Source organism: Eleginops maclovinus, chromosome 13, assembly GCF_036324505.1.
Source record: "Eleginops maclovinus isolate JMC-PN-2008 ecotype Puerto Natales chromosome 13, JC_Emac_rtc_rv5, whole genome shotgun sequence".
NCBI lineage: Eukaryota > Metazoa > Chordata > Actinopteri > Perciformes > Eleginopidae > Eleginops > Eleginops maclovinus.
The window spans coordinates 5421073-5448079 of record NC_086361.1 but is presented as its reverse complement, the minus strand read 5'-3'; the positions used below and the strand labels follow the sequence as shown (position 1 = coordinate 5448079).

Here is a 27007-nt window from a genome sequence, read left to right as displayed (position 1 = left end):
TGTGTGAGCCTTTGAAGCGATTGCAGGCCAAGAGATTTGCACTGTGCTGACACTTCTCATGAATGATGAAGTTGCAATAATTTACAACACTTATAGCCTTGGTTGCTGGGTAACGATACACGAACTCAAAGATCGTAATTCTTCATTTGGCTTACAAACTGACGGTTTTATGCGTTCACTAAACAAAGATTACGGAAATTAAACACCACTTCCATCAAAAAAGCTTGTTGTAAAAATCATAACTTGTTGGATCTAAGACCTAGGTTCGCTAGCTCTGTGCCTGCCTGTGCGCGCTATGGTGCGTGCCGACCCTCACCTACGAGAACCCGCATGAGAGATGTGACGCAGTACTTAACCCCGCCCCCCGGGCGAGATGCCCCAACATTTCAGAGTCCCACCAACTTCGACGTAAACGCTCTCAACCCCTCCCCCTATTCGCTGATTCGACCGATAGAATTCTGAATTCCAGTAATCGTACGTAATGAGTTCTTGCCCAAGTCTCACTTACAGGAGCAAAATGAAATTGGGCGGAAGTACGTAGGCTGGTATAGCCAGGCTAACATCAACCAGCTCTGACTGGGGCATTCCAAGTCGCTCGCAGGCCAGCGAAGAGATGTAATCCCTCCACCTGGTCCTAGGTCTACCCCTCGGTCTCTTCCCAGCTGGACGTGCCTGGAACACCTCCCTACGGAGGCGCCCAGGTGGCATCCTCACTAGGTGCCCGAACCACCTCAACTGGCTCCTTTCAACGCGAAGGAGCAGCGGTTCTACTCCGAGTCCCTCCCGGATGACTGAACTTCTCACCTTATCCCTAAGGGAGATGCCAGCCACCCTGAGGAGAAATCCCATTTCGGCTGCTTGTATCCGCGATCACCCCCACATTTGCCATCAAAAATATTAGTGCATGACTGCATTTGAGTCCAGCGTTCTTTCCATTGCTTCACAATCAAATCTGTTCCACTTTATCATAGGGGGAATAACCATATCAATAGAAATCCACTCCTTGTTTTCCGGGTTTCCTACATGCACGCAACAAGTCTATGCTGAGTCGGGTCAACGACAGACAGACTTCAGCAAGTCAGTCAAAATGTCCAGCTTTTGCTATCTTTTTTCCTAGGTACACATTTTATGTTTCCTCATAACTTGTATGAGATATTTTGTTGCATGACATTAATGTAGGGCTATATGTTGCCTCAAAGTTACCTCATTCTTTTCTAATTCACTCTGTTTTTTAAAATCCTCATCTTTTGCTCTCATTAAATAGAGAATAAAGTGCCACAAAAGTTGTCAGTGTCAGTCCTGTGTATTACACCAGAACATAATAGTAGTCAGTAATTGCAGACCATGCCAGCTCCAAGGAAAAACGATGAAAGATGGAGATCATTTTCAATCTAAAATATGGTAAAATGGGGAGGACCCCCAGAAACCCCCCCCCCCCGCTAAAATATGTCCCCCCCAAACTCAAAGTGTTGCTGAACCCTTGAAAGTATCTCAAAGTAATGCAAAATAAGTGTAATGCATTACAGTTCAGGAGACAGTAATAATGTAATTTAACTTATTACTTTAAAGAGACAGTAATAAGTAATATATCTATTACATTTTGGAAGTAACTTGCCCAACACTGGTCAGGATCATGTACGGTGTGTGGGTCCTGATATATAGTATGAGTGACAAAGCACAGGCTTCACTTCCAGTCATGCTTTGTGCTAAATGGGAAGTTCTGTCACTCAGATAAAGAGGGAACAAGAGAGGAAGCCTCACTCAGTGCCAACAGGCTCCGTAGATGTTACACTGTTTCCCCTTTCTGTCTACAACATGAAGCTGCTGAAATGCATTGTAATCATCCAACTGAGCTGTCTTTGCCTAGGTAATGTATACAGTTTTATACAATTATAGACAAGTGCAAAACATAGTTCACAAACTGAGCTATGGAGCTTTTTTGAAACCAATGAGACGATAATAGATTTTTATTTTTTCAATATAAAGTGATGTATTCAACACAATCTTTTTAAATGTGCGAACACCAATAGCACATAAAGTTTGTTATTAAATTTCAGTGTAAATGAAATAACAAAACATGGAAGGGAAATCATAGAAGCTGTTGTCTTCTTTCCTTTTTTCTGCTGCTATTTATCGTAAAAGAAAGAAAGTAGAACCATCCAGTGAAAAAATTCTGGCATTATATTGTTAAGTTTGCTATTTATTTTTCACTGTATTTTAGAAGAATCACTATAGCCTGTGTATGCATTTTTAACTTTTTAAAAAAGTTTATAAGTCATTATTTTCATTTGAAGAAAAAGTTTTCCTTAATGAAAAGGCCCTGAAAATATATTGATGGTGTAGCGGTTAAACGTTTGTAAAGGAATCATTAAAAAAAATCTATAGTTTGGAAGGAAAGTGGATAAAGCCCATTGGTGTAAGTTTCATATACATTTATGATTTTGAAAAATATTTTTGTGTACTATTTTATTTGGCTAACCCTTATTTCCAATTAATTTTATTATATATATATTTTATAAGCACAACCCGAGGAGCATGCCTTTTGTATATCACTACACTAATTACCTATTGTGTGACCAATACATTTTTGAATAGTTTTACTATTTAAGATTCATTTACAGCAAGTGGAAACATAAAACTTAGATGTAAGAGAAGTTTATTGTGGTGTGAAAGGTAAAACATAAGAGATTACACATGGCAGATAATGAATCATATACGAGGGTTTACGCATATTCCACTTGGTCTGAATGCTGACCCACAATAGTGAGACATTTGGTCAAGTGGTTAAAAAAGTGAGTTTGATGTGGTGTGTGGGTTAAAGGCCAATATGAACTAGATGCCGACATTTTACACATAGGTAAGGTAATGCATGTTTTTCTATTTCCCTTTCAACAGTCCGAACTGAAAACCAGGTGAGAGCCGAGGGAAACTATTCAGGAGCGGTAATACAAGAGGCATTCAACAGTAAGTTAAATATTTACCTGAGCTGCTAATTTATCATTAAGAAATATGTTTTCTCTACCCTTTCCCACACACACGTATACCACTGTTTAGGATGAACACATAATGCAGAGAGCGTATAAATATTGTCTCTCATATTGTCACAGGATGTGGGGTGACCTCCTTGTGATACGCATCGCTGAAGTTTGCAGGTGCAAATCAAACAGTGAGACAGTGAGACATTCTCCCTCAACTGCACCTTCACCATGCAGTCTCTAAAACATCTCAAAGAAATGTATCTTCTTAATAAGTACAATCTTATTGACAAAAATAAATGCTGATGTTCCCTAAAAAAGCTGATGGAATTATAAATTAATACAGAATTGTGAATTTTAAAGACAACAATAAACACGAAGGCAAGTGTCACTATAAACACAATTTAAAACAAACTGTTCTTTTATCTTGACGATACAAACAGGAAATGTGAGGGAGCAAAGGGTATTTTTGGATCCTAACACAAAGTTGCCTAGCAAAAATAAAAAGAGGATGTTGTCATTATATGTGCCCTGTGAATTTACCACGGAAAAGGTGTATTTAAATTGCTATCGAATATCAGATTTAAAAGAAATCTCAAATACAGAAAGCTCTAACTATATATAATTTAGTCAGGTTCAGTCACTCATTACAACCGTATAGATTGCTTAACTCCCATTATTTGTTATTTCTATTAATACTGTTGATACATGTTTATTCTTATTTTAAATGTATTCTTTTTATTGCTGTGTATATTCCATGTGTAATATCTCTGTTTCTTCTTATTCTGTTACTGCCACGTCACGTGAATAAAGGTCTTATCTTATCTTACAGAAGAATTTGCCCCCAAATACTCTAAGTAATACGTTTATATAAATAGTTGGATCTAAATGTCAAACAATTTTCGTCAGTATGAATGAATTGAATGGATGAAAGTTTGGTGTTCTTTTATTTAATGTGCTTTTTATGTGTAAGTATCAACATCATACACTTATGGTGGCTGACAGGTGCAATTTTGCTACAACGGTCCAAAATACTTCCATTAGGAGCAACGCTCTGCCAAAACAATGCAGATTTAAAAACACAAATGTTCTAAAACACATGCAACTTAAGAGACATCTTCACCAACTAGACAACACATGCATGGCATTTAGAAAACATTCACCAAACACGCGTAGGGTTTACTAAAAGGTACGGAAAGTAGGGCTGCGTAGTTTGACAAAATACTCATATCAAGGTATTTTTCCAAATTATAATAGTATAACGGTATTTGTTTTTCAATGATTGGAAACGTATGTACAAAATAACAAGTGATCAGTGGTGCGCCTCATGAGACTTGTGGTGAAGGAATCAGAATGCATGCAACAACTGCAAAATGCAAATCCTTTTATTTTGCAAACGTTGCATACCAGATAACAACAGAACAACTAAAAGCAAAAGCACTGTTTGAAAATGTAAAAAAATCCCCCCTTCCCTGAAACTGCAGAGTGCACATTTAAATACTTATTTTATGATCCATGATCGACCTTCAAACTTAGGTTCAGAAATGAACTTAATAAACCTTGCTTCAAGCCAAGGTACACAACACAGACACAATTCAAGTATTTAAACAAATAGAAGTTGTCCAGTCTCATTTTCTTCAGTGTCAATCTTTACATTCAGCTTCACGTTATTGCTACTGCTACTACGCTTGGCGCTGTACCCCAGCATTCATTTCAGCCGTGCACCGCTCGAGCGCCCTTCACCACTTTTTCAACGTTATTGCGGTGAAATGGTATACCGTCCAGCATGGAAAGTACATCAAAGGATTTATTTTGGGTAAAGATAAAGAGGAAAGTCCTTTGGTCCAGTTATAGTGGCTCTTCTTTATATCTTTTTTGGTTTGAGGTTTACAAGTGTGTCATTAAAAAAAATTAGGAGAGCACAGAATTAGACAACAATGAGTTTAGGAAATCATCAAATTCTGCTTTAAATGTATTTTTAGCAGCGGGAGGTAGATAGTTGGTTAGCTAGTAAGTAGGAGTAGATTAAAATGTATTCAAAAGCAAATTGCATATATTGGATCAAAGAAGGCTAGATGGAAGATTACGCATGGCAGATTACTTATTGATGATGCAATTTCCTTTCATCTTTCACCAACAATGCTCTAACCCAAATGCAAAAATATAAACATGTATGACTGTCGTAGTGCTGTTTGTACTCACAAGATACCCAAATATTCTATTAATTCTGTTAATCTGCTGCTGAAATACTCCCAAACAAAGCCCCACTTCCTACTGTTAATTAACATTTTCCAGAAGTTACAGTGCCCAGCTGTTTCTGGGAAATAACCAAGCTTTAAAAAAAAAAAAACTTTAAATTTGGGACATTATTTTCAAGGATACTTCAGTCAAATACAGACAGGGAAGGAGCTATGAAAGTATTAGGAAACTGACCACAATAAAACAACAACAAATGACAGTTCTCTGTTTGACTAATTTGTTCTTCTGTTTCTATGTCCCCTCAGGTGACCCTTATGTTCACAGACTTGCTGGTAAATGCAGCTTCATGCTGAGGATGGGTGGAAACAGGAGCAGTGATGTGGTGGCTTTACCAGCAGACTCTTTGGATGAGCTGACTGAACAGATGTGCCAGGATCTGGACTGTGGCAGCGTCTTTCATGTGAATAAAACCAACTCGCCTTCCAATGCCACCTGCTTTCACGACTGCTGGTACAGAGATGGTCGTTTGCAGAACTGTTCACAGAGTGAGGGGAGTAACTGCTCTGTGATCGTTGAAGTTGTCTGCGGTGAGGTTTTTATTTTATTTTTCATGTACTGATAATATGTTTGATATGAAAAGAATTCCCTGCTTTTATTTTCCTTTTCAAAAACACTATTGTTACATTTGATTGTGAATCCTGCAATGTTGGCCTCACTTTCAGAATTGTTTAACATTTTATAAATGTCTTTAAATATATTTTTTTGTATATTATGATTCTACTTCTCCCTGAGTTTTCTTAGTTTTCTTCTTCTAAATTAGGCCTACAGCATGGAGAACTACTTCCTTATATGATAAGACATGATGTCCCTTCTCATAATAACACTTTAAATATTTTAAATACAATATATACTCCTTTTCCCCTCCAGAAATGTTATTCAGTTGCATGTGATTTTCGGGAAGAAATACTCCATTTGCAAGGACTCAAATGAACGTCTCTGTTGTACTGTAACTGTTATCAAACACTGCCATTACAGCAGGGACTTTTGCAGACATTTGGAGGCATTATTGCTCTAAACTGGAAAAAGGGCCTCCCCCCAATTAAGATAGTGTTTTAGAGCTCTTATAAGGCATATAATATATATATAATATATATATATATAAGGCATTGTTGTAAGTGCTCAAAAAATGAAAGCATTATTACTGTTCTCCTTTTCACACTATAAAGGAGTTCAAAGATGGAGCTGTCTCCAAAAGAAACATTTTACATATACTTGTAAAATATATATATATATATACTTATACAGAATTATTAGAATCAGAATAAAGTAACATATACACTTCATTCTTTAATGCTATAAAAACATACTAAGATAACTGAACACTAGTGCAGTCCGTTACATTTGAATGGATTGTGGCTGCACTCAGGGATTGTTGTGAGTCCCATTAGACTGGAGAAGGTTATATATAGTCATTCATGAGTAATATTTTACTTGATCACCAAGCTCTTAAATGTGTTCTGAACTGAAGGCTTGGGGTTAGCCCCCAACAGAAAATATAAACTTCACTCAGCACAGATACAAGCTTTGCATTTATCACTGATTTAAATATATTTTTTAATACGTTATTAGTGTACTCCAATTTATGTACTTGCTTGACATAATCACATGCTGCAGCTGCCGTGCTGGCACCTTTTATCCAGCTCTGCAAAGTCGCAGTCCTTTTAGCTGCCTCCTTCAGAAATCTCTCTCTCTGCTTCAGTCTCCTCTGTCTTGAAGGCATTCTTAAGTACAGAAATGTAACATTAGGCTATGCATAAAAAAACAAACAATTATTACATTAACTAATTTGAACAGTAGTTCACATCTCATAACAAAATAATCTAAGGCGACTACTTGCATTCGTTGACTTGATTTTTAAAATGAAAACCAGGGACATTATTAGTTTTGCGGTCCATATCTCATTAAAATATCTAATGTTAGTAACTATTAAAGAAAACATGGGGACAATTCTGTTTTAATGTAGTTTGACCGTTGTAACGTTGTGCGGATACTGATTAAATAGGGCTTCTAACTAATTACTTTAAATAAACTCACTAATTAATGAAACCAGTTCAACACGCATTATTATTATTCTTATCATTCTGTATGGGCGCAGTAACGGTAAGGTATCTTAATAAGTCCCCTGGTTTTTCCCCTATAGCCTACTCTAACTGCCATGAGAAAACTCAAAATCAATTTGCCAAAATCCGACACTAGAGGTAATAAATATTATATATATAATACGTAAAATGTGTAACCACACACTTAGCGATATAGAACATAAATAATAAAAACTTACCTGGTTTAAAACACTTTTGTGGTCATCAGGGGCGTCTCTGCATTAGGGGCCGGGCCCCACCACTACTGGCCGCTGTGGTGCAGTTCACAACATGATCAATAGGCTAATTTGATTTCCACTAACAACAAGTAATATATGTGTATTTTATTTCCTAACTAACATTATTGCGTGTTTATTACATGATATGACATAATATGACAATGGTAGCGCTGTAACTGTCTGGTACATTCCAAATCGCTTCCTGTAGCTACGTGTTGAGTAATGGTCGCGCTTCACCTAGCAGTCTTTCTCAACGGGCATGGGGCTGGTTGAACCAGGTTAGCAGTCAAACACACAGTGTGCTTGCTCAACGCGATTTCAATGATGAGCTGTGGGGCACAACGGTTTTGGCCCCATAGCCAATGAAAAATAATAGAAGGACATACGTCACATATTACCATCCACCGTTGACGCAGAATTCTGTACAGTTAGACCAATCAGAGTTATTTGTTTGATGCATTTTTATTTGAAAGAAACAATAGTAATGTGTTAATTCCCTTTGCCCGTGACAGGCAGAGACATTTTGTCAGTCCAAGTTTCTGTTCTGAAGCGGCAGGTGCCATTTTGTTCTTTGCTATTGAGTCAGACCTTTATAGTTGTATATTACTTACATTTCTTTTTTTGTGAGTTAGTTAAGTAATGTTAGTGAGTGTAGCTGAATGACCTAATCTTAGCAAACACTGCTCAACTTTACGGCTTGTTCGTCATTGAGGCTGAGTGGGCTTTTTGCTAGTGGCTGCTGTTAGCCTAACTTAGTTAACGTTAGCTGCGCTCCACTGGCACCTAGCCGTTCCCATTCCCATTGAGACGGAGGAGTTGTTCTGCCAGGTGCTAGGCCCACTGGAGAACCGGGAGCTGCCACTACCTCATCAGTCTCTGCTAGTGCGGCTGTTAACGTTCCATGTCCCATCTTGCTTGAGGACGGAGGAGTTGTTTCTGCCAGGTGATAGGCCCACCAGAGAACTGCCACTGGGGTCTTGTGGACTGAGTGCAATCGTGGTGAGTGAAGCCAGTCCAAAATGAATCAAATCGATAATTTACTCATAGCTAAATTTAGTACCTTGCCATTAGAGCAGACATTGGAGATTAAGCGTTTGGGACCACACCAGCCAGTTCATTTTAATATTATTCAGTCTGGAAAGGACAGAAACCGCTCTTTTAATTCAGAGTGGTTCAAAAAAAGGCATGGCTAACTGCGAGTGTGGCTAAAGTGTCTCTTTTGCTTTCCTTGCCTGCTCTTTGGGGGGGACACTACTTGGACTACAACAGGGTTCAAGGACTTGAAACATCTTTCGGAACGTCTGAACAAACACGAAAGCAGTGGTTCGCATGTTGAAAATGCTGTTAGGCTTGCTTGGAAGGGTTAATGTAGTAGCTCAAATTGATAACGCTCACAGACTAGCTATTACTGTACTGTAGGCCACTACACTTTGCTTATGTGATCTCTCTTAGTTAGTAGTACGTTCCAGAGACGCCACTGGTGGTCATACTGTGTGGAATTAGTTCACACTGACACGAGTTATTCACTCAGAATGTGGCGGGCAATTACATATAACAAGAAGGAGAAGAAGTAAAAGAAGTAGTAGAAGAATAAAGCTGCTAACGCTAAGGCTACAATAATTTTATTGATGCGAACAAGCACCTCGCCATTGAAACATCAACTTTGTTATAATTTTATTTCACCTTGCTATGTGTTTTTAAAACACATTTGAAAACGGGGACATTTCTGGGGACAGATTGACCCGGGGATTGGTCAACAAAGCCAGGCAGGCATTTGGTATGATCACCATATGCCAAGTTCACACTACACGATTTTTAGCCCAATCGGCTGCTCCCGGGCGGATTTTGGAGCTCGGGGGCGAATCGGCGCTAAATCGGCGCTAGGCAGTCGGCATTTCATTGTTATGTGTGATGTTGAGTGTAGTGTGTGACCCCCTGTCGCCGTTCAATCGGGTAGTGTGCACACCACAACGACTTGAAGACTCCCGAGCGAGTTGTGTGGTGTGAACTGCCAAGCGATCGTACGACTTTGAAAGTCGTGTAGTCTGTGCAAGGCATTAGCGTATGAGGCCGGACTTGGAGGGCTTTCCTTTACTCTCAGCTGTCAGATTGTAAACTAAGTCACGTGACTGGGGGCAGATGACAGCGCTGACAAGGTGTGTTTCCCAGCGAGACGCTACAATACTAATTGTGGGCTTATCGTGTTGATTCGGCCACAACAGAAAAAATCAAAAACTCTCGCTCTCTCCAGAAGGGCAGGTCAGCCAAAAAGGGCCAACGGGCCATTGCCCAGGCAACATTAGCCCGTACCAGTGCACGTCCCTGCATTACAGTATTTCCCAGGCTGTCTCTGCTCTTCATCATAAAACATAACCATGTCCCCCAGGCCACCGGGCTGTGCAGCTGGTCGGGGGCTCAGGTCGCTGTGCTGGAAGGGTGGAGCTGTGGAGAAATGGAGAGTGGGGCACGGTGTGTGACGACCAGTGGGACCTGCGGGATGCCAACGTGGTGTGTGCTCAGCTTGGCTGCGGATACACGGTTAGTGTGACGGGACAGGGCGGCTCCTTCCCCCCGGGCAGAGGACCCGTCCACCGGGACGAGCTGAACTGCACCGGCCGAGAGGAGAGCCTATGGGACTGTCCGGCCACACAGGAAGAGCCCGACTGCGGACACAAAGAGGATGCTGGGATCATATGCTCAGGTCCACTTCAATAATTTGTCATACTTGCAAAAAACTTAAACATATTTGATAGAATACATGAGTAAAAAGAAACACAATGAGAAAATGTGTTAAAAAATGTAAACTCAAAATGCTCTTGCTAGCTTCATGGAGGGGTTGACAACTCCAGTTAGAGATAAATTAAAAAGTGGTCCGTGGTTGGATATAACCAAAAGATTTTTTAATTTATAGTTGTAAAAGTGAAAAAAGCACACTACAGCCAAGAGTTCACTGCTAGTTCTGAACCTGTACATGGGTAAGAACGTGCTCTGAGCTAAATGCCAACAACAGCATTTAGCAGTTAGGCAGTTCTGCTAACTTTGCTTATTGCTAAACACATAGTAGCCTAAATGATTTGCCTACATGTGAGGCTTAAAGGGATTTTTTTTGCAGGTATTTGGTAATACTCCCAAATATATTACAAGATAGGAACTTTATTAATCCCATATGCACGTGGAAAAACGTGAACAACAAAAATAAAAGTTAAAGGATCAATAATGTCAGGAGGATTCTTTCTTGAGGGAAGATGTACAAAGTTAAGTGCCAATGTTTGTAATTGTGGTTAACATATTAAAATCTGGAGAATAGGCCTATAGGCATTTCTTTTTCTTTTTTGGTTACACGAAATCTAGTAAAATGTAATGTACCCAGTGTAGACTACTGTAGGTTACAAATACACATTTCCTTCAGGTTGCTAAAATCCCCAAAGATGTATCAAAGATATGATTTCAGGTTTCTCAATAGTGAAAATAGTCAACGTGCCAAAATGTCCACTAAGAAAAATTTAAATCAACATGGATTCACGTTTTGTATTTTCTGTGTGCAGAGATGAAAGCAGTCAGACTAACTGGAGGTCTGGACCGCTGCTCTGGTAAAGTGGAGATCCACCGTAATGGAAGCTGGGGAATGTTGTGTGATAACTGCTGGAATAAAAACATGGCTTCCATGGTGTGCTCCATGCTGCAGTGTGGCACTGAGCCAGCAAAATTCACACAGTTTGATCCTCCTCTCATCCTCAACAACGGGACACTGTGGTACTATATCTGTGATCAAAACGCTCAGAATCTGTGGCAGTGCAGCGAGTACGTCAACAAAACATACCTGTGCGATACCTCAAAAGCATCTGCCGTCATATGTAAGGGTGAGTGACACTGTGTTTGTTAATGTCCAACAACATAAATATAATAGGTTTACATTGGTTTTGTATAAAGAATCCAGACCTGATCATTAAATACATCATAATTACAAGTATCTTTATGTCAAATGTACAAAGCTGTCTATAAACATTTATTTTATTAATTCAGTAGCCTAAAGTTAATGGGAAAATATCTTATTACAAAAATATCATATAGTTAGATAATTGTTCTCTGTTTGTAATCTCACATCAAGAGTGTGTTGACATAAAAAAGAGGATCTTTTTGTCCTGCAGGTTCCCTCGGTTTTGCTGAATCCACCACAGCATCTGGGTCAACTGTAATGACCAGTTGGACTACTGGTAAATATGGAGTTGTTTATCTCAGTTCAAAAGACACATACAGCTCCGGAAAAAGACCACTCCAAATTGTGCTTAAATCTCAATCTCTACATGTATGGCAGCCATTCCAGTGTCTGTTGAATTCCAACACAGAGAAGTGTTGTCAGTGTAGAATACAATAAAAGACCTACCTACAAATTGTAAAACCAGAGCAACGTATAATGCTGCAGTGGTCTCTTAATTTTTTCCGGAGCTGTATGTTCATACAAACACTGACATTGTTTTTCTGCTAAACCATCGTATGACCATTTCATCTTTTTTTCTTTCTGTCCATCCCAAAATCTGTAACCTCAGTCAGTCCTGCTGAAGGCTTCTCCTTACCATCTCCAAAGCTGCTCAGCATCATGGCTCTGGCTCTCCTGCTGCTGCTCCTCGTAGTGCTCATTACCAACTCAGTGCTGTGCTGCCATTACAGGAGGAGACACGGTGGGTTCTCCTCACAGTCTGAGCCCCTGCAAACGTTTCTCTACATTTTTCTGATATGATGTTTCGACAAACGTTTTAGACTTCATTGCCTTCTTAAGGTTTTTTTTAATGCTATTAATAATTTCTTTAAATGAATAACAAATAGTAATGTAATGCTATAATTAGTATATAGTATCGTTTTCTAGTTTTCAACCATATTTGCTCATTTTGTCAAATATGGGAGAGGAATAGAATTCCTAATTCTTCTTTGGAAGAAATGCGTAATTATTCAGTATTATGTCTGAAAGGAACATTTATCTCAACAGACTACATATTAACACATTCTTCCATTTCACATGTCGTGAATATATCATATTTAATCCTATCTCTCCATAAAACCGAAAACTCTTAACTCCTTTTGAAGATACAAAAAGTCCTTCTTTTACTCAGTACACTCTGCAGACAGCCATACACAAAGCATGAGTTAAATAATTATCTTTATAATTTGGTAATTGTGTCCACAGCGCTCTTGATCCAGCAGACACGCAGCAACCCTCGCACCCTCTCTGAACATCCTAACAGCTACCAGGACTCTGTCGACCTCGTAAAGGTCACTACCTACCCACTGCAGAACGAAGGTAAATAAATAGATAAAGTGATCAATAGATTAAACCTACATGTGTAAGCAGAATAAGTTACCCTGCAATCTAGTAAAACTTAGTATTTTATTTCTTTATACTTGACTGGTATGTGTTTAGAAACATACACCCTTGTGAGAAAGTTGCATAAATTCATCTCATTGTGTCTTTTTATACATTTGTTATGTTTGTCCACAAAAGCCCCATCCAATCCCAGGTATCTGTGGACTCAGCATAGTAGTGTTGACAGCTCTTCAGTAGATACAGACCATGAGCAGTATGAGCAAAGCAATGACCCGTCTGTCCCTTTATCCACCTTTCGGAGTGAGCTATGTTCTTTTATTAATATTTATGTTTGTATTTATTCCTGTGTGTTTCTCAGGCTTTGCCTCTCAAGATGGTTTCTCGCTGTGTTGCTGAGTTTTGCGGTTGAAGCTGCTGTGTGTGTGTATGTGTGTGTGTGTATGTGTGTGTGTGTGTGTGTGTTTGCGGCCTGTGCAGATCAGGCTTTTTGCAGCGAATGTTTGCAGTGTGTTTTCGATTAATGCAAATGTCTTGTGTGCATCATTTTGCATTTAGATTCTCAGAGGTACAGAACAGACGTGAACCCTTTCATGAGGCTTTCAGGTCTCCACAGCCTCTCTGAGGAAGGTGAGTCACTGACAGGTTTGCAAAGAAACAAAGACGTTTCACTTCGCAGGTCTCAAATACAAAATGTTTCCACTTTTGGTATCATCAGAGGATGGCTCAAGCGTGAACACATAGAATTAAGGAAATATTTAGGTTACATTGGCTTATTTTGGTTTCCATTATAAATGAAATGAAGAACCTACACATTTCTGTTCAAATATTCCCAAATACACACAAAAAACTAAAAACTAAAAAGGTGAAAGACACACATACATTGTGTTTTGCTACAGAGATTCAATCATAGCATATACAGTGGTACTCGTCAACATGTACAGTTTGGTTTCAATAAGTACATTTATCTACGTCTTGTTCTAGCTGTTTTTCAAAACACATACTGAAAGGATTCAGCTCCAGAAATAACATTCTTTTTTACATACATTTTCCATATGTTTATCATCATATAGTTTTTTTGTACTTAAGGTTTATAGTATGCTAAAAGTAAATATTTCTGTGTCGAGCAATTTAAGCATTTATTCAAATGACTTGCTGCTAGATACTGAAACCATTTAGCTGTGTTCAACCTTTTTTTATGATTTAATGAAATATTTCCTATCATAATTATTTGTCTTGTATTACATTTTTTTAGCTTGACTCCTTATTTTGTACACACTCTCAGTGGGCCTGTAGTGTTTCAGAAGGTCAGCAATACACTAGACTGTCTTGGTTCAAACATTTCAAGAAAATGATTTACATTATTTAATTATTATTATATTATTTAGCATAATTATAGATGAATTAGTTATCATTATTATTCCTTGTCTTAAAAAGCCCCAGCCCCTGAATCCTCAGAAGAAGTGATGGGAATGTTTTCAGGCTGTAACGGCGACGCAGGGGCTCAGTACGCCAGAGTGTCAAAGATCACAGTGGACTCGTTCGATACGTCCAGCACCTCCTCGGGGGAGTGCTACGAGAACACCAGCAACAACTACATCACGCTCCCTCCTGGTCAGTCCTTTTTATACACCTGCTTCCCTTCAAGTAGTCCCTTTTTTCCTTAAGCTACTGTAAAGTACTCCTTCCTCTTTTAGTTCAGTTTAGTAATTATTGGTGGAATGAGCACTGTCCTTATGGAGGTGGTCAACAGGGATTTGGTCTAAATTCTGACTGAAGATGATTTATTTTGAATAGCCTACAGGTGGGGAATAAAGTGGTTGTAGCACTTACGCTATGATGTCTTGTTATTGATCACCAGAGATGGGAGTAAGTCACACATATGCAAGTCTCAAGCAAGTCTCAAGTCTTAACCTTCAAGTCTCAAGCAAGTCCCAAGTCATTTTTGTGAGAGTCGAGTCAAGTCAAGTCAAGTCATAGCTTAGGTCAAGCAAGTCACAAGTCAAGTCATAGAAATATAATAAGCTGGAAGACAACCATCTTAAAACTTTAAGAGACTGCAGCCTAAGTTTTATGTAGCCCTCCTTTGCACAAAAGGGCTAACAAATAGAGGAAGGGGATATAAGGCTAAAGAATAATTATAAATACTCACTAGGACCAGCAGGATCAGAATTACTAGGAACGACTACAGGGCCTGGTGTACCAAACAATAATTACCAGACAGAGTACTCAACACAGTAGTTTGTCTTGGGAACAGCAGCAAAACACTTCCTTTTATTTACAACCATTTTTTAAATTTGTTGCAAAAGACAGAAGACAAAGAAGTGCAAGAAGGAATGAACTTGAACAAATACAACTTCTATGTCCACTACTCCTTCAAAAAGGCCTCACTCTCTCACTCTGCTGTGGATGATTAAAGCTGTAGGTATTGCTTGGAGTTCTTGAAGTCATAAACTGCGATATCATTGGCTGAGTGGTGTCAAATGTGTCCTTAGTAGTGATGTACTCTTCAAATCTAGACAGAGGGGAGAAGTGCAAAAAAACTACTTTTAGCTCATGTTTTCATTGCATAACATCCCATTAATAAATACCATACGGAAATGAAATGGAGACACTTCTATGTTATATACTAGGATTTACTCTTGGAAGTGGCCCATTTCTCATTTATGTCACACATCTCTCATATATCATATACTTATACATACATTTGCAGTAATAGGGTTTGTGCATGTTGTTTGGCTGTTATACTTTATATATATGATTTAACAAAAAAAAAAGCAGCTAGCGCTAACAAGCTAACAGCTACATTGATGTGGTAGACTTTGGACTAGCAACTAGCGCTAGCTAGACCTGATCTGCCAAGTGAATCAATCTGGCAATTTCAGATAGGCTACCGTATTTCAGTCAAATTGTCTGTTATTTGATAGGCGGGATCAATGTGAAACTAAGTCAACATGATTAAAACTTAATGTGATGCAAACAGTAAGCTCTTGTCACGTTTGACTGATGGAGATGGGATGTTAGCTGCCAGCTAACGTTAGATTAACAATAATGTGAAATTAGCTAGAGACATTAGCCTACTTACTTTTCTTTGTGTAGTCGGAAATGGCGGATGAAATTTGACGTGGTGCTGGATGTGTCGGATATTTTTGCGCTGCACACCTTGCACACGGCGAATCGTTTCTTTTGTTGAGTTGAATAGTCTTTAAATCCAAATGTTATGATTTTGGGAACACTGGCTGCAGTAGCAGCAGAACTGGTAGCACCTTCCATCTTCCAAACCCCGACCGCTCTACTGTAGATGGCGGGCGCATCACCTAGTAGAGATTACTGGTTGCCAGGTTCGCCCACATGCAACAGGAAACATCCAATCGAAAACATTTTTTATTATTATTATTCACCAATTAACCAAGAGAGCAATGACTTGTCGAGTCATTGCATGCAAGTCTAAGTCAAGTCTCAAGTCATGAGTAGCAAGTCAAGTCAAGTCTTTTCTCACTGTTGATCAAGCAAGTCACAAGTCCTCAATCTGGCGACTTAAGTCTGACTCGAGTCAAGTCACTAGACTCGAGTCCCCCATCTCTGTTGATCACTGAAGATGGGAGTCCTATTGCTGAACTGAAATGTGACCTTCATATCATTTTGAAATACTGGGGAATGCAAGACAAATAATACTGACGCTGGAAAGGGTTTAGCTTTTTTAATATAAGATTCCTCAACACTTGTTGTAGTGTAACTAACTATATGTGGGGGACTTTTTATCGTAGAGGCAATACAATCAAAGTCATTACAGACTAAATCCAAACTGAAACTGTCAAAGAGTTTTCACATCTTGATTAAGTTTTATCACCTGTGCTGTTACACATTGCAGAACCAGAACCGGGTCAGTCATCTGGTGTCAGCGATGCTTTTCACCCTTCAATGCTCGACTATAGCAACAATCAACTTTTCCCCAAACAAACAGCAAACCTGCAGAAATCAGGTGAATGTCAATGGATGTTGGACATGTGGAAAAAATAAGACCAACAATATGTGCTGATCTTTGTGATTGTCTAATCATTAGATGAGGAAGGAGACTGCCCCATCTACTCCCCTGTGAGCCCCGACAAAAACCTTTCATCTGATGATGACTACGATGACATCGACACTTTAGAGTAACCAGAGGACATCTATAGAAGTGGGACTGGAGCTGTAAAACTGCACTGAAAATAACATGTACTTTAAGACCAAACACCTGTTTCAACTGAGAAAGACCAAGGAGACTTTCAGTTTTAAAGATGTCTATACATTCAGGTCTAAACCTGGATCAGCTTGATTAAAAAAGGGGAGTCTAGGGTTCATATCTAAGCAGCATTTACATGTCACACTCCGTTGTGTGCAGTAGTTTACAGTGAAAAGCTACTGACTAAAGAGGAAAATGTGGCCACATTCAGACCCAGATTTCATGACCAATTTTTGACTTGCAGCTTACCAAATGACTGTGAACCACTATAATAAATTCAATGTACTTAGCCTGATTGACTCACTGTAAGTAATCCATCATTATGAACATATTGTTTAGCCTGTTGAACAAACGGTTTGAAAAGACTTCAGTTGTGCTTTCAATGATGCTCAGATGTCAGTTGCCCTTGAGATTTGGCTAGGAAAGCATCATCCTCCTGATCAGAAAGAAAACCAGGAGACAAATGAGAAAAATGTGGATGTTTTGAAAAGGACTATGTGTAATGGCCACCTGATATAATTTTACCAAGAAACAACTGTAACATTTGTTTGTTTTGTGCTTTTATATACAGTATGTTTAATTAATGTTAGCATATCAGTTTTCTCTAATAGCTAGTTCATGTTCAAATAGTGTGTCCCAAGTGGATTTATAGTAAGTACAAGCAAACCACTAATTTGTGTACACTGTATGGTCAAAAGTATGTGGACACAAACATTATATCCAAATGTGATTGTTGAATGTTTGATATATAAAAGAATGGATATTAATGCAGCTGTCTTCAGTGCCCACTTGTTGTTTTAGCAGTTTTCCTTCAGTTTTGTCTTCAGCAAGTGAAATGCATATCCATCTATCCATTTACCCATCCATCCATCCATCCATCCATCCATCCATCCATCCATCCATCCATCCATCCATCCATCCATCCATCCATCCATCCATCCATCCATCCATCCATCCATCCATCCATCCATCTAATGTTTTTGCTATTACTCTGATGGGTTTGTTTTGATGTTTCAGCCTAATGATGGCTTGCTCCACTTATCAGTATCACATGAAAATAAATAAATTCAGTTAATACAAAAAATTTAAATGTATTATTGCATGGGTAAGGAGAAAGTACAATTATGAATGCGTTTTGTATTTTTTACATTGTTTTCTTCCTCCCCCGAGCGGAGCAGGCTTACTCTGTAAGATCCATGCATGTTTATGTTTATGGTTTCAGTATCAGAAGATAATATTTAGTCTTTTTACATGTTGATGACCTAACATGCTTTTGCATACAGCAGAACCCGAAGCATTCTCATTGAAACAATGAGTTAAATAAAACAAAACATTCAAAGCCATCAATATATATACGGCATTCATTCAATGTAAAGTAATACTTTTGAAATGTGTCATTGTCTGGTAAATGATTGTCTTCCCAAACTGTAATTCAAATAATTTGCAATTGTTTATAACACATCACTCTTTTGGACCTAGTTAATTACACTTTTTCAAACACCTAGACTCTAAATTTTGCAGTTCTACCACAAGATGGCACTGTAGGATTGTCAGTTTCTAAAGGTGCAGTGAAGGCCGTACACATAAACTACAGAAAAACAAACATGTACTGCCATCAAATATTTGCCAAATAAATATTTTTCCAGCTGTAATAAAATGTGACACATACCCTTTCTTGCTGAGCAAGGATCAGTCAAAACAATGCATAGCGAAGAGTTTGAGAGGGGGACTTTGGATCCTGATCAGGGGCCAAAATAAACTGAGTGCAGTCTGAAACCAGACCTGGCACGGCCCTGCTTCTAGGTCCATTAAATGTGCAGCAGCTGCAGAGCATCAACACTTCCTCCTGAGGCTCTGAATCAAAGTAATGTCTTGTTTAGCAGAAGTAAATATGACAAACTGCTTCAAAAGCAACTGTAAAACTTTTAACAGGGTTTGCAGATCAACATGGATTAGCTGCAGCTCTGCTTACGTGAGAAAACGGGAGTGATGATGCATTAGACTGATAACCAGCAGAATTGGGTGTTTTTTGACTGGAAAATATTTGGCATGAGGATGAGTGTGGGGGTGAAGATGGGGGGAAAGGATGAGGTGGACGGAGATAAAACGTGTCTTATAGAATCATATATTACCCTCAAATTAAGTCCAGAGCTCTGTATTGAGATAAACAGGCGAATTAACGACCAGATCTCCTTATGAAACTCAATCTCTTTCACATGCTGGAGAATCCAGCACGCACGCACGCACGCACCCGTCCACCCACACACACACACACACACACACACACACACACACACACACACACACACACACACACACACACACACACACACACACACACACACACACACACCACTTAACAGATTCCATCTTAAACTATGCTATTTGATATACTGCAGATCCTCCTCCCAATGTTTGCTTTTGTTTTATTCCGCCGCTCGGAAAGATGGATAAATCAGAATCTTAAAATCTGTGGATTTACAGTCCTGATTAACATCAAGGGAGAGCAATGCTGTACACTAGTATTTCATGTACCTTGTAGTATTTGAGGGATTAGAAGATCAACCCTCTGTTTTTACTTTGTTCATTAAATCAGTTACACACAAAGGATTACGGCTCCATAAGTCCGTAAGTTGCTTAAAGTGTCCCGACAACAGATCCTGCCTGAGTTTAAACTTTTGAACTCTGTTTGGTGCAGGAGGCCTGGAGACGACAGTACCTGCCTGCAAACAATGTGTAGCACACACTGGAACAGTACAGCTGCTGCAGGCTGTGTTCAGAACCTTTATAAGATTTTTCATCCTGTAATAAAAAGAGAATATAAAGAGTATAAAAAAAATACCTTTGGAGGGGAATTTTTACCATGACACATATGTAACTAAAAGCTGTTAAAGAGCAATTTCTTTATCAGTTAAAAGTCCAGTACAAGCTATGTTTTTGTTTTACAAATGTTTGACCCATATCCCATGTCTTTTAGTGTTCCTTCTTCAGTTGTTGACCACATTAAACACTTGTATGGGAAAGGCCGATTGTGGTTGAAAGATCCAGAAAAAATAAAATAAAATACGATATGATATGATAATACTTTAATGGTCAGATCAAGTCTGAAATTTGACTTGCATCACAGCAGCTCGCTCTGCAACATCAAGACAAATATGGACAAATATCAAGACACAATACATAAAAAACCAAAGGATTGTTAGGATTGGTGCACAGTACATACAGAGAGAAATCCCAGATAAAATAGTTAAGCTTGAAAAACAAAATGTTTTACAAAATGCATTCCCAGGTTCAACCATGGCTTTGATATTGATAGATTGGTATTTGAATTGACTACAATGTCAAATGGGGTTGTAAACCCACAGAGAACTAGATTCCTTGTTTTGGTTTCACATTTTTATCCACCTGGTGTAAAGCATTAGCAAGCAACTTTTCTTGCTGTAGGGGGACATTTGCACCACTTCAAATTAAAGGTAACTTATTTCCATAACGGTTGTGGGAGTGAGCGACCTTTTTCTAACAATATTAACAATAAAGTTGAAGGTAATTATCTTTAAACTTTTTCTTGTTTTTTTGTCCACTAGTAACAAAAAGAACAACAGATTCCTGCCCTTTTTGGCTAAATCGCTATTTGGATCCAAGCTCACATGTCTTTATCCTTTTATTGATGATTTTCATTTTGAGAATTGGAATGCACTTTCACCTCCATAAAGCAACCTTGATTGTGTTACTTCCCTGTGACCTTGTAGCTTCAGCTCTTGACTCGCCCTGTGTATTGGCCCTGGTCGTTGAGGCCATGTTGCAGGATGGACTGCAGCCAGTGAATGCAGTGAGGTCATTGGTTTAGGTAGAGCCCCAGATGGTTACAGACACAGGCGAAAAAAACCCTCTTCAGCCTTTTAATCAAACCTTTTTTTCCTCCCTATACTAAAGCCATTAAATCCACTAATATTCCGTTCTCTTGATTAGTCCATCTCACAGGGAACCGTGTAGACTAGGACGTTACAGCCGGCTGCGCTGAAGCTCGGTGCGCCTGCGAGGCTCGGTAATAGTGTTGATTACTCCTCACTCATTAGGTTGCTTTCACTGCCGCCGCTAAGCCCTCATCAGGAGGTTTTTGGCTGAGCGGCCGGGCAGGGGCCCTGATCCAATTCACCTTTAAAGTTCAGTGGACCTGTCTGGGTTGCCACGGGTCAGTGCATGGCTCTCCATGCTGTGCACTCCCAGAGAGGCCCTCATTACCTCATTTCCTGTTACTACTGTACCAGGTTGAGTCCCATGGTTTGGTTGTGTAAAGTTGCAATGTTTGTCACAGATGGTGTTTTAAACTCTATAATAAAATCTTTATGTCTTCAATATTGAACATTTAACCTGGTAATGAGTCATAATTAGGTGTGAAACTTTAGATGGAACAATGATTAAAAGATAGATAACACAACAAAAACAACATTTCTTGGAACACGTTATTTTTCAAAACACATTGCCTGCAATGAAAACACAACACAACAACAAAAACTATTAAAAAATATTTTTAGATAATGAAGGAAAGAACCAAAGACAAAGGCAAAGCACCTTTCTTAATAAAACACAATTCAACACAAAGCAATTCAAAGTGCTTTAAAAAAAAAACATTAAAGAGTTAAGATACATGGCAACAGAAACAAATTATAAATTACATTTAGTATAATAATACAAGTTTTAATAGAATCAAACACATATAAAATATAAGAATTAAAGTTAAAATCACTTCTCGATTTTGTATTAAAAGCACTAACCCAATAGTGGATTAACTTTACCCAGTAAATATATGATTTTAATGTAGAGTTATTTTCTCAGTTGAAAGTTTGGTTATTTTGACCGTTTCAAACATTCAAACCTAAAAGGAATATTTTATTGACTATCAAAAACAAATAGTGATATGTAAGTTAAAAAAAACAACTAAGGTAGATATAATCGTGTGCCAATATAAAATAGTTTGAATGTGGAATTGTAATCCAAAAGTGATTAAAAAAAAACACTGAGGGTCAAAGCAATGCTTAGTTTTTTTTATTATAGGTTCAATAAAATGGCACCTTTGTTGTGATGGTTCCCTAATGACCCTTGTTAATTAGTGTTTAAGACAATTTTAGAAAATGTTGTGTCATTTAAAGTTTGTCCAATGTTGGCAAGTCTTGCCCCTCAGGGCTACCATACCTCTCCCTTAAGACACATTTATGAGTCTGTAGACAGAAATGAATCCCAACTTGAAAGCTGGCCCGGAAGTGCAGCGTTTAGCTCATTAAGCCTTTTTTCTTCTTCTTAGCACCTAGCTGCAGTTAACAGTCTGTGGCCTCTTCCCCACCAAGACACATTCATGTAGCTGCCAATCAGGTCGGCGCTGCAATTAAGCTGCTTTAAACTTGTTCAGTGGTGCCTGGATGCCGTAAAAATACTTCCGTTTGAGTGTCAATGGGAGCCTGCGGTGGTTAACGCTGCATTCATGGGAGAATACATTGTGTCTAGTTAATGTAAGTAGTCTGGTCAGCAGGTCAAAAGGGCAACAGCGCTGAATGAGGATGTGCAGTTTCAGAAGATTCACAGCGCTACTTTGTTTTCTTCTTCACTTGTCCATCATTGACATTTTCTCAAGCAAGTTAAGAATTTATGGACAGGTTTCCGTGTTTGTCTCCGAGCAGATGGACTGAGGTTTATGAGTGTGCGTTGCATGTCGGACTGGGAGTACCAGTCACTCAGGACAGGCGTCATCAATCTTAGTCTCCAATGAATGGCAGATTGGCTGCCATAAACCGGGCCTGATTGCTGTGTGCTGTTCCATGCGGGAAGAGTTTTCAGGCCAAGGGAGGCATGGAAACAAAACCCTGCATACACACAGTGTGTGTGGCACACTGAGAACTGTGCCACAATGAAGGGTGGTAAACTGTATGTATGTGTGCACCAGTATCGGACGAGAGTGAATTCATTTGGTCAATATTTTTGTCAATCTAATGTAATCCTATAAACATTTCTGAATCATTATACGACAACAGATTTCAGATGGATGGCGAAAATCTGAAAATAACAAGACATAACTTTAAGTAAGAATTAAGAATAAGGAACTCTATCTAACCTGTTCGAGGGCCCAGGGTAAAGCTTCACTGTGGGCCCCCCTACTGTATGCCCAGGTGGTAATCAATCCTTGGACACTGAAGATGATTGTTTATGAATATTATTAACATGTACATTCTACAATAAGAACCTAAACCTTGGTGAACATTTTACAGGTTGATTACAGTACTTCTTAGAGTATGTATATTTACATTTGAATATATTTAGTCCAACAAAACCCTAATTACAATCCTGTTTGTCATCATATGGCGGGTTTGAGTATTTCTTTCAAGTGTATGGACACAAAAGCAGGATATGGTCAGATAAAAACAAGATGTACATGGTCGGTGTTAACTAAGAAGGTCGGCCACACTCTGCCTGAGCTAAATGGAAGTTGGAACGCTGTACAGAAGTAATCTGGCAGAGGAGTGTTAGCGGCCAGGTGTTTATACACAGGCTGATTGAGGTGAATGGGGAGCATGTGTGCTGGCAGGTGATGATAAGGTGACTGGGTAATGACTGGATCTGGCACAGTGATTACGTAAACTTATTTTCTTCAATGTTGCAAGTAGTAATTATTTGTTTAAAGTTGTATTGGTTGCTTTTTGTTCATGCTAGCAGCAATGAGCTTTGACCAAACAGATTCTTTCCTTTGTATGGATTGTCTTTTAATCCATCCAAATATTCACATCCCTCACAATATTACTTTTTTCTTCTAGTACACTATTATGTTTAGTTGTTGATTCTAACTTTTCTGTCAACATCTGTCATTCTTTTATTGCTATTATATATTCTGCATTGGTTTTAGTAATGCTTCTTATACTTTAGGACTCTTGTGTTTTATTCTTATGTTGTTGTAATTTTTTGAGCAATCTCTGGCATAAGATTAATCAGGATTAATAATGGTCAGTTGTTTTATTTATTTTATCGCAAGTAATGATAAACAAGGGCAAGTTTTGAAAGGATGACTCATTAATTACTATATATTATTATTGATACATGCCATTTACAGTTGATCGCCAATCACTGGCATCGTATCCAATAATTAAAATAATAACGTATTCACAGTTTTGAATGTCAGTTTCCTCAAAGTATGTAATACCAAACCAAAACTCTATGAACACATCACTGTAAGTTACTGGCACTGTAACATTAACACACTGAAAAATCTACATTTGGCACAGAGAGCACGTCAGGCCAGGTGAGAGCTGTGGGCATGAGTCATCAATGTTGTCATGGTTACAAAGCATCGTCAATTGTGTGTGCACCCCAGCCGAGGTCATTAATTACAGTCAGAATCTGCAATCTGGAAGAAATCGTGGACTGTAAATGTGAACGGCAGACGTCTGTGCCAACTACTCGTTGGCAAGTGTTGAGGCTGTCCTCTCACGCTTTTGAAACTGTAAACATGACTTTTCGGGGATTTAAAATGTTAAATTCAGATAAGTAGGTTGCCAAAGTAAAATATTTGAAGTGTAGAAATTAAGTGGCAATTTATTCCAGTGCAGCGTGTCCTGCTGTAGCTGCATGTACCAACTAGGTATTTAGTTTCAGATTACATATGATAATGAACATACTAAGTGGATTTATCTTTATTTGTATTGTTCTCTTTATTAATGTTATTCATTCCACTTAACACAACGCTTTTTTATTACTATTATCACCATTACATTTATTTTTCAGATGGAATTATTGGCAGGGGGAGGGAGAACTTTTCCATACACTCACAATTCTGTTTAGCAAATGTTCAATTAAGATAATCCAGTAAGAGAATCAACAGGGCTGCAACTAGAGATTTGATCATTGTGCAAACCAATTATCAAAATATTGCTATAAGATTTTCAGATTGAATGAGGTCACTGCAAGATTGATAGTGTGACATGGTAGGTGATGGTGAGTGAGCTTGGCCAGCTTAGAGTCCAGGAGCTGTGTGTGTGTGTGTGTGTGTGTGTGTGTGTGTGTGTGTGTGTGTGTGTGTGTGTGTGTGTGTGTGTGTGTGTGTGTGTGTGTGTGTGTGTGTATGTCCGGTCAGCCGCTCCATGCCACCAGCTTAACCCCTGGATTCTCCACATTCCAGGCCAAAGTCAGGCACAAGTCTCGCCGCTGGTCCGTTTAAGGTGATTGACGTTATTTGCTACCATTAGGCACTACTATGTAATTGACCTTTGACCCCTCACAAGCGACCTGTTGAAACAGCTTTAAACCAGATCGTCTAATCTCCATGGGAAAAGCCCTCAATCTAGACTTAGGGCTCTAAAAGCAATCAACACCTAAAGGTGAAAGAGGGGAGCCAGGGTCACTGCCACCAGATCGCTCTGATCCAGTCGGGGGGGGATGATGATCATTTTGTTCTGACGCACCGAGCCGCACAAACACTTTATCAGGAAAAACACTCTCAATAATGCTGCATGTCCTTTTTCTGGACTAGGATATTGTAGACACTACCTGTTGTTGCCATTGAAACATACCGTAGACGTTTCATGCAGGATTAAAGTTCCCCTTTCTGTTAAGAAATACCAAAGTAACAATTTTTTATAAAAAAATGTGTTTGTTTGTTGTCTTATTTTTTATCTTACCCTGAGAAATAAAAAAGTTAGCATGCAAAGTTCAACCACTGAAAAAATGATGTAACACTACAGAAATTAAAAACGTAACCTTCTCTATCGGTGAAGATGAAGTTGACAAGAAATCTGAACTAGCCCTCATCCGTTTACAGGTGTTTTAATATGAGTACAAAATGTTATGCAGTGGGATGAGGCCTTTACAGTATCAGCCACTAAATATCTAAGAAATCTTACATTTATTTTAAATCACATTTTAAATGTATCTTTATTTTTTGTTTCATTTTATTTTTACCGAGTGAGTGCAGAGGCAATCAACACCTAATACTTTAATACTTCAATAGCATTTCAACATGTTACAAAGTTTCATTTCCAAAAATGTAAAACAAAAAAAAGAAACAGAGATAGAACAACAAACAGTTGATGACTAAATACATATTTTAAATGTTCGAACATTTTTCTTCTCTACAAAGATGCTACCTTTTTTCAAATGTGACTGTAAAAACACCCCTCTAGCTAAGTGTTTGTCAGTTGTGAACCCTGAAACCACTGAAGTGAACTACTCAGACATTTGGGGAATATTCAGTACCTAAAAATCTCATTGTACAGCCTTTATAATCCACCACAAAAAAGTTTCAGCCCTGACTTGTGAGTGGAAATCTTTTACATCTTTATGGTGGCACAGTAACAGGAATATTCCAAACACCTCGACACGTTGCATTTTTGGCTGCAGATCCTCAGCGTGTGACTGCGGGTCGCTCCTAAAATCCACTTTGGTCAAGTTTTTCCTCGTGGACATGATACAGTCTGACAGTTCGGAGGGATTACCGGAGGTTTGACAACAACACATTGTTTCGAATGATATTGATCAAAGTTCACTTTAATCCTGTTAATTAAAGGAAAGAATAACACTGAACAAATCTGGAAGAAAGACTGAATGAAAGATTTTGATCTTGTAATTCTCTGGTAATGCTTTTTTGTTTCTGATTTGTGGTCAGAAATGCTGCAGCTGCTGTTATCAGGCTCTGGAAATGTGTGATCGACAACCTTATCCAGGCCTGAAAAGTGAAGGACCTTGGGTAAACCTGCTTGGTTAGACGAATGCATGCGTGGTGGGAGGTCTGTCTGACTTGTTGTTAATGCCCATAAACGCTGACCTCTCCCATGCCATGTGCCTCCCAAATCCAGATATGAAAAGTGGCTTACGGATCAAAACATGCTTTCATCGCCCGCTCACACTGATAAAGCCTGAGAGGGAGAGAGGATGGAAAA

General features: G+C 38.8%; 1 protein-coding gene across 7 annotated transcripts; it reads left to right on the top strand.

Annotated features, from left to right (window-relative positions):
• Positions 1-1643: 1643 nt before the first annotated feature.
• LOC134874847 (T-cell differentiation antigen CD6-like) lies at positions 1644-18433 on the top strand. 7 transcript variants are annotated; one of them, XM_063899062.1, is made up of 13 exons: positions 1646-1867; positions 2896-2964; positions 5480-5761; positions 9938-10252; positions 11097-11411; positions 11700-11765; positions 12099-12230; positions 12734-12847; positions 13049-13171; positions 13427-13498; positions 14351-14482; positions 16740-16850; positions 16932-18433. In XM_063899062.1, exons 1-13 carry the CDS (start codon positions 1711-1713, stop codon positions 17024-17026), a joined length of 1983 nt encoding a protein of 660 aa, XP_063755132.1. In that variant the 5' UTR covers positions 1646-1710; the 3' UTR covers positions 17027-18433. The 7 variants fall into 7 exon arrangements, with proteins under 7 accessions (XP_063755133.1, XP_063755136.1, XP_063755137.1 ...); XM_063899060.1 differs by having other exon boundaries at positions 1651-1867; positions 14306-14482; XM_063899063.1 differs by lacking the exon at positions 16740-16850 and having other exon boundaries at positions 1644-1867; positions 14306-14482.
• Positions 18434-27007: the final 8574 nt, after the last annotated feature.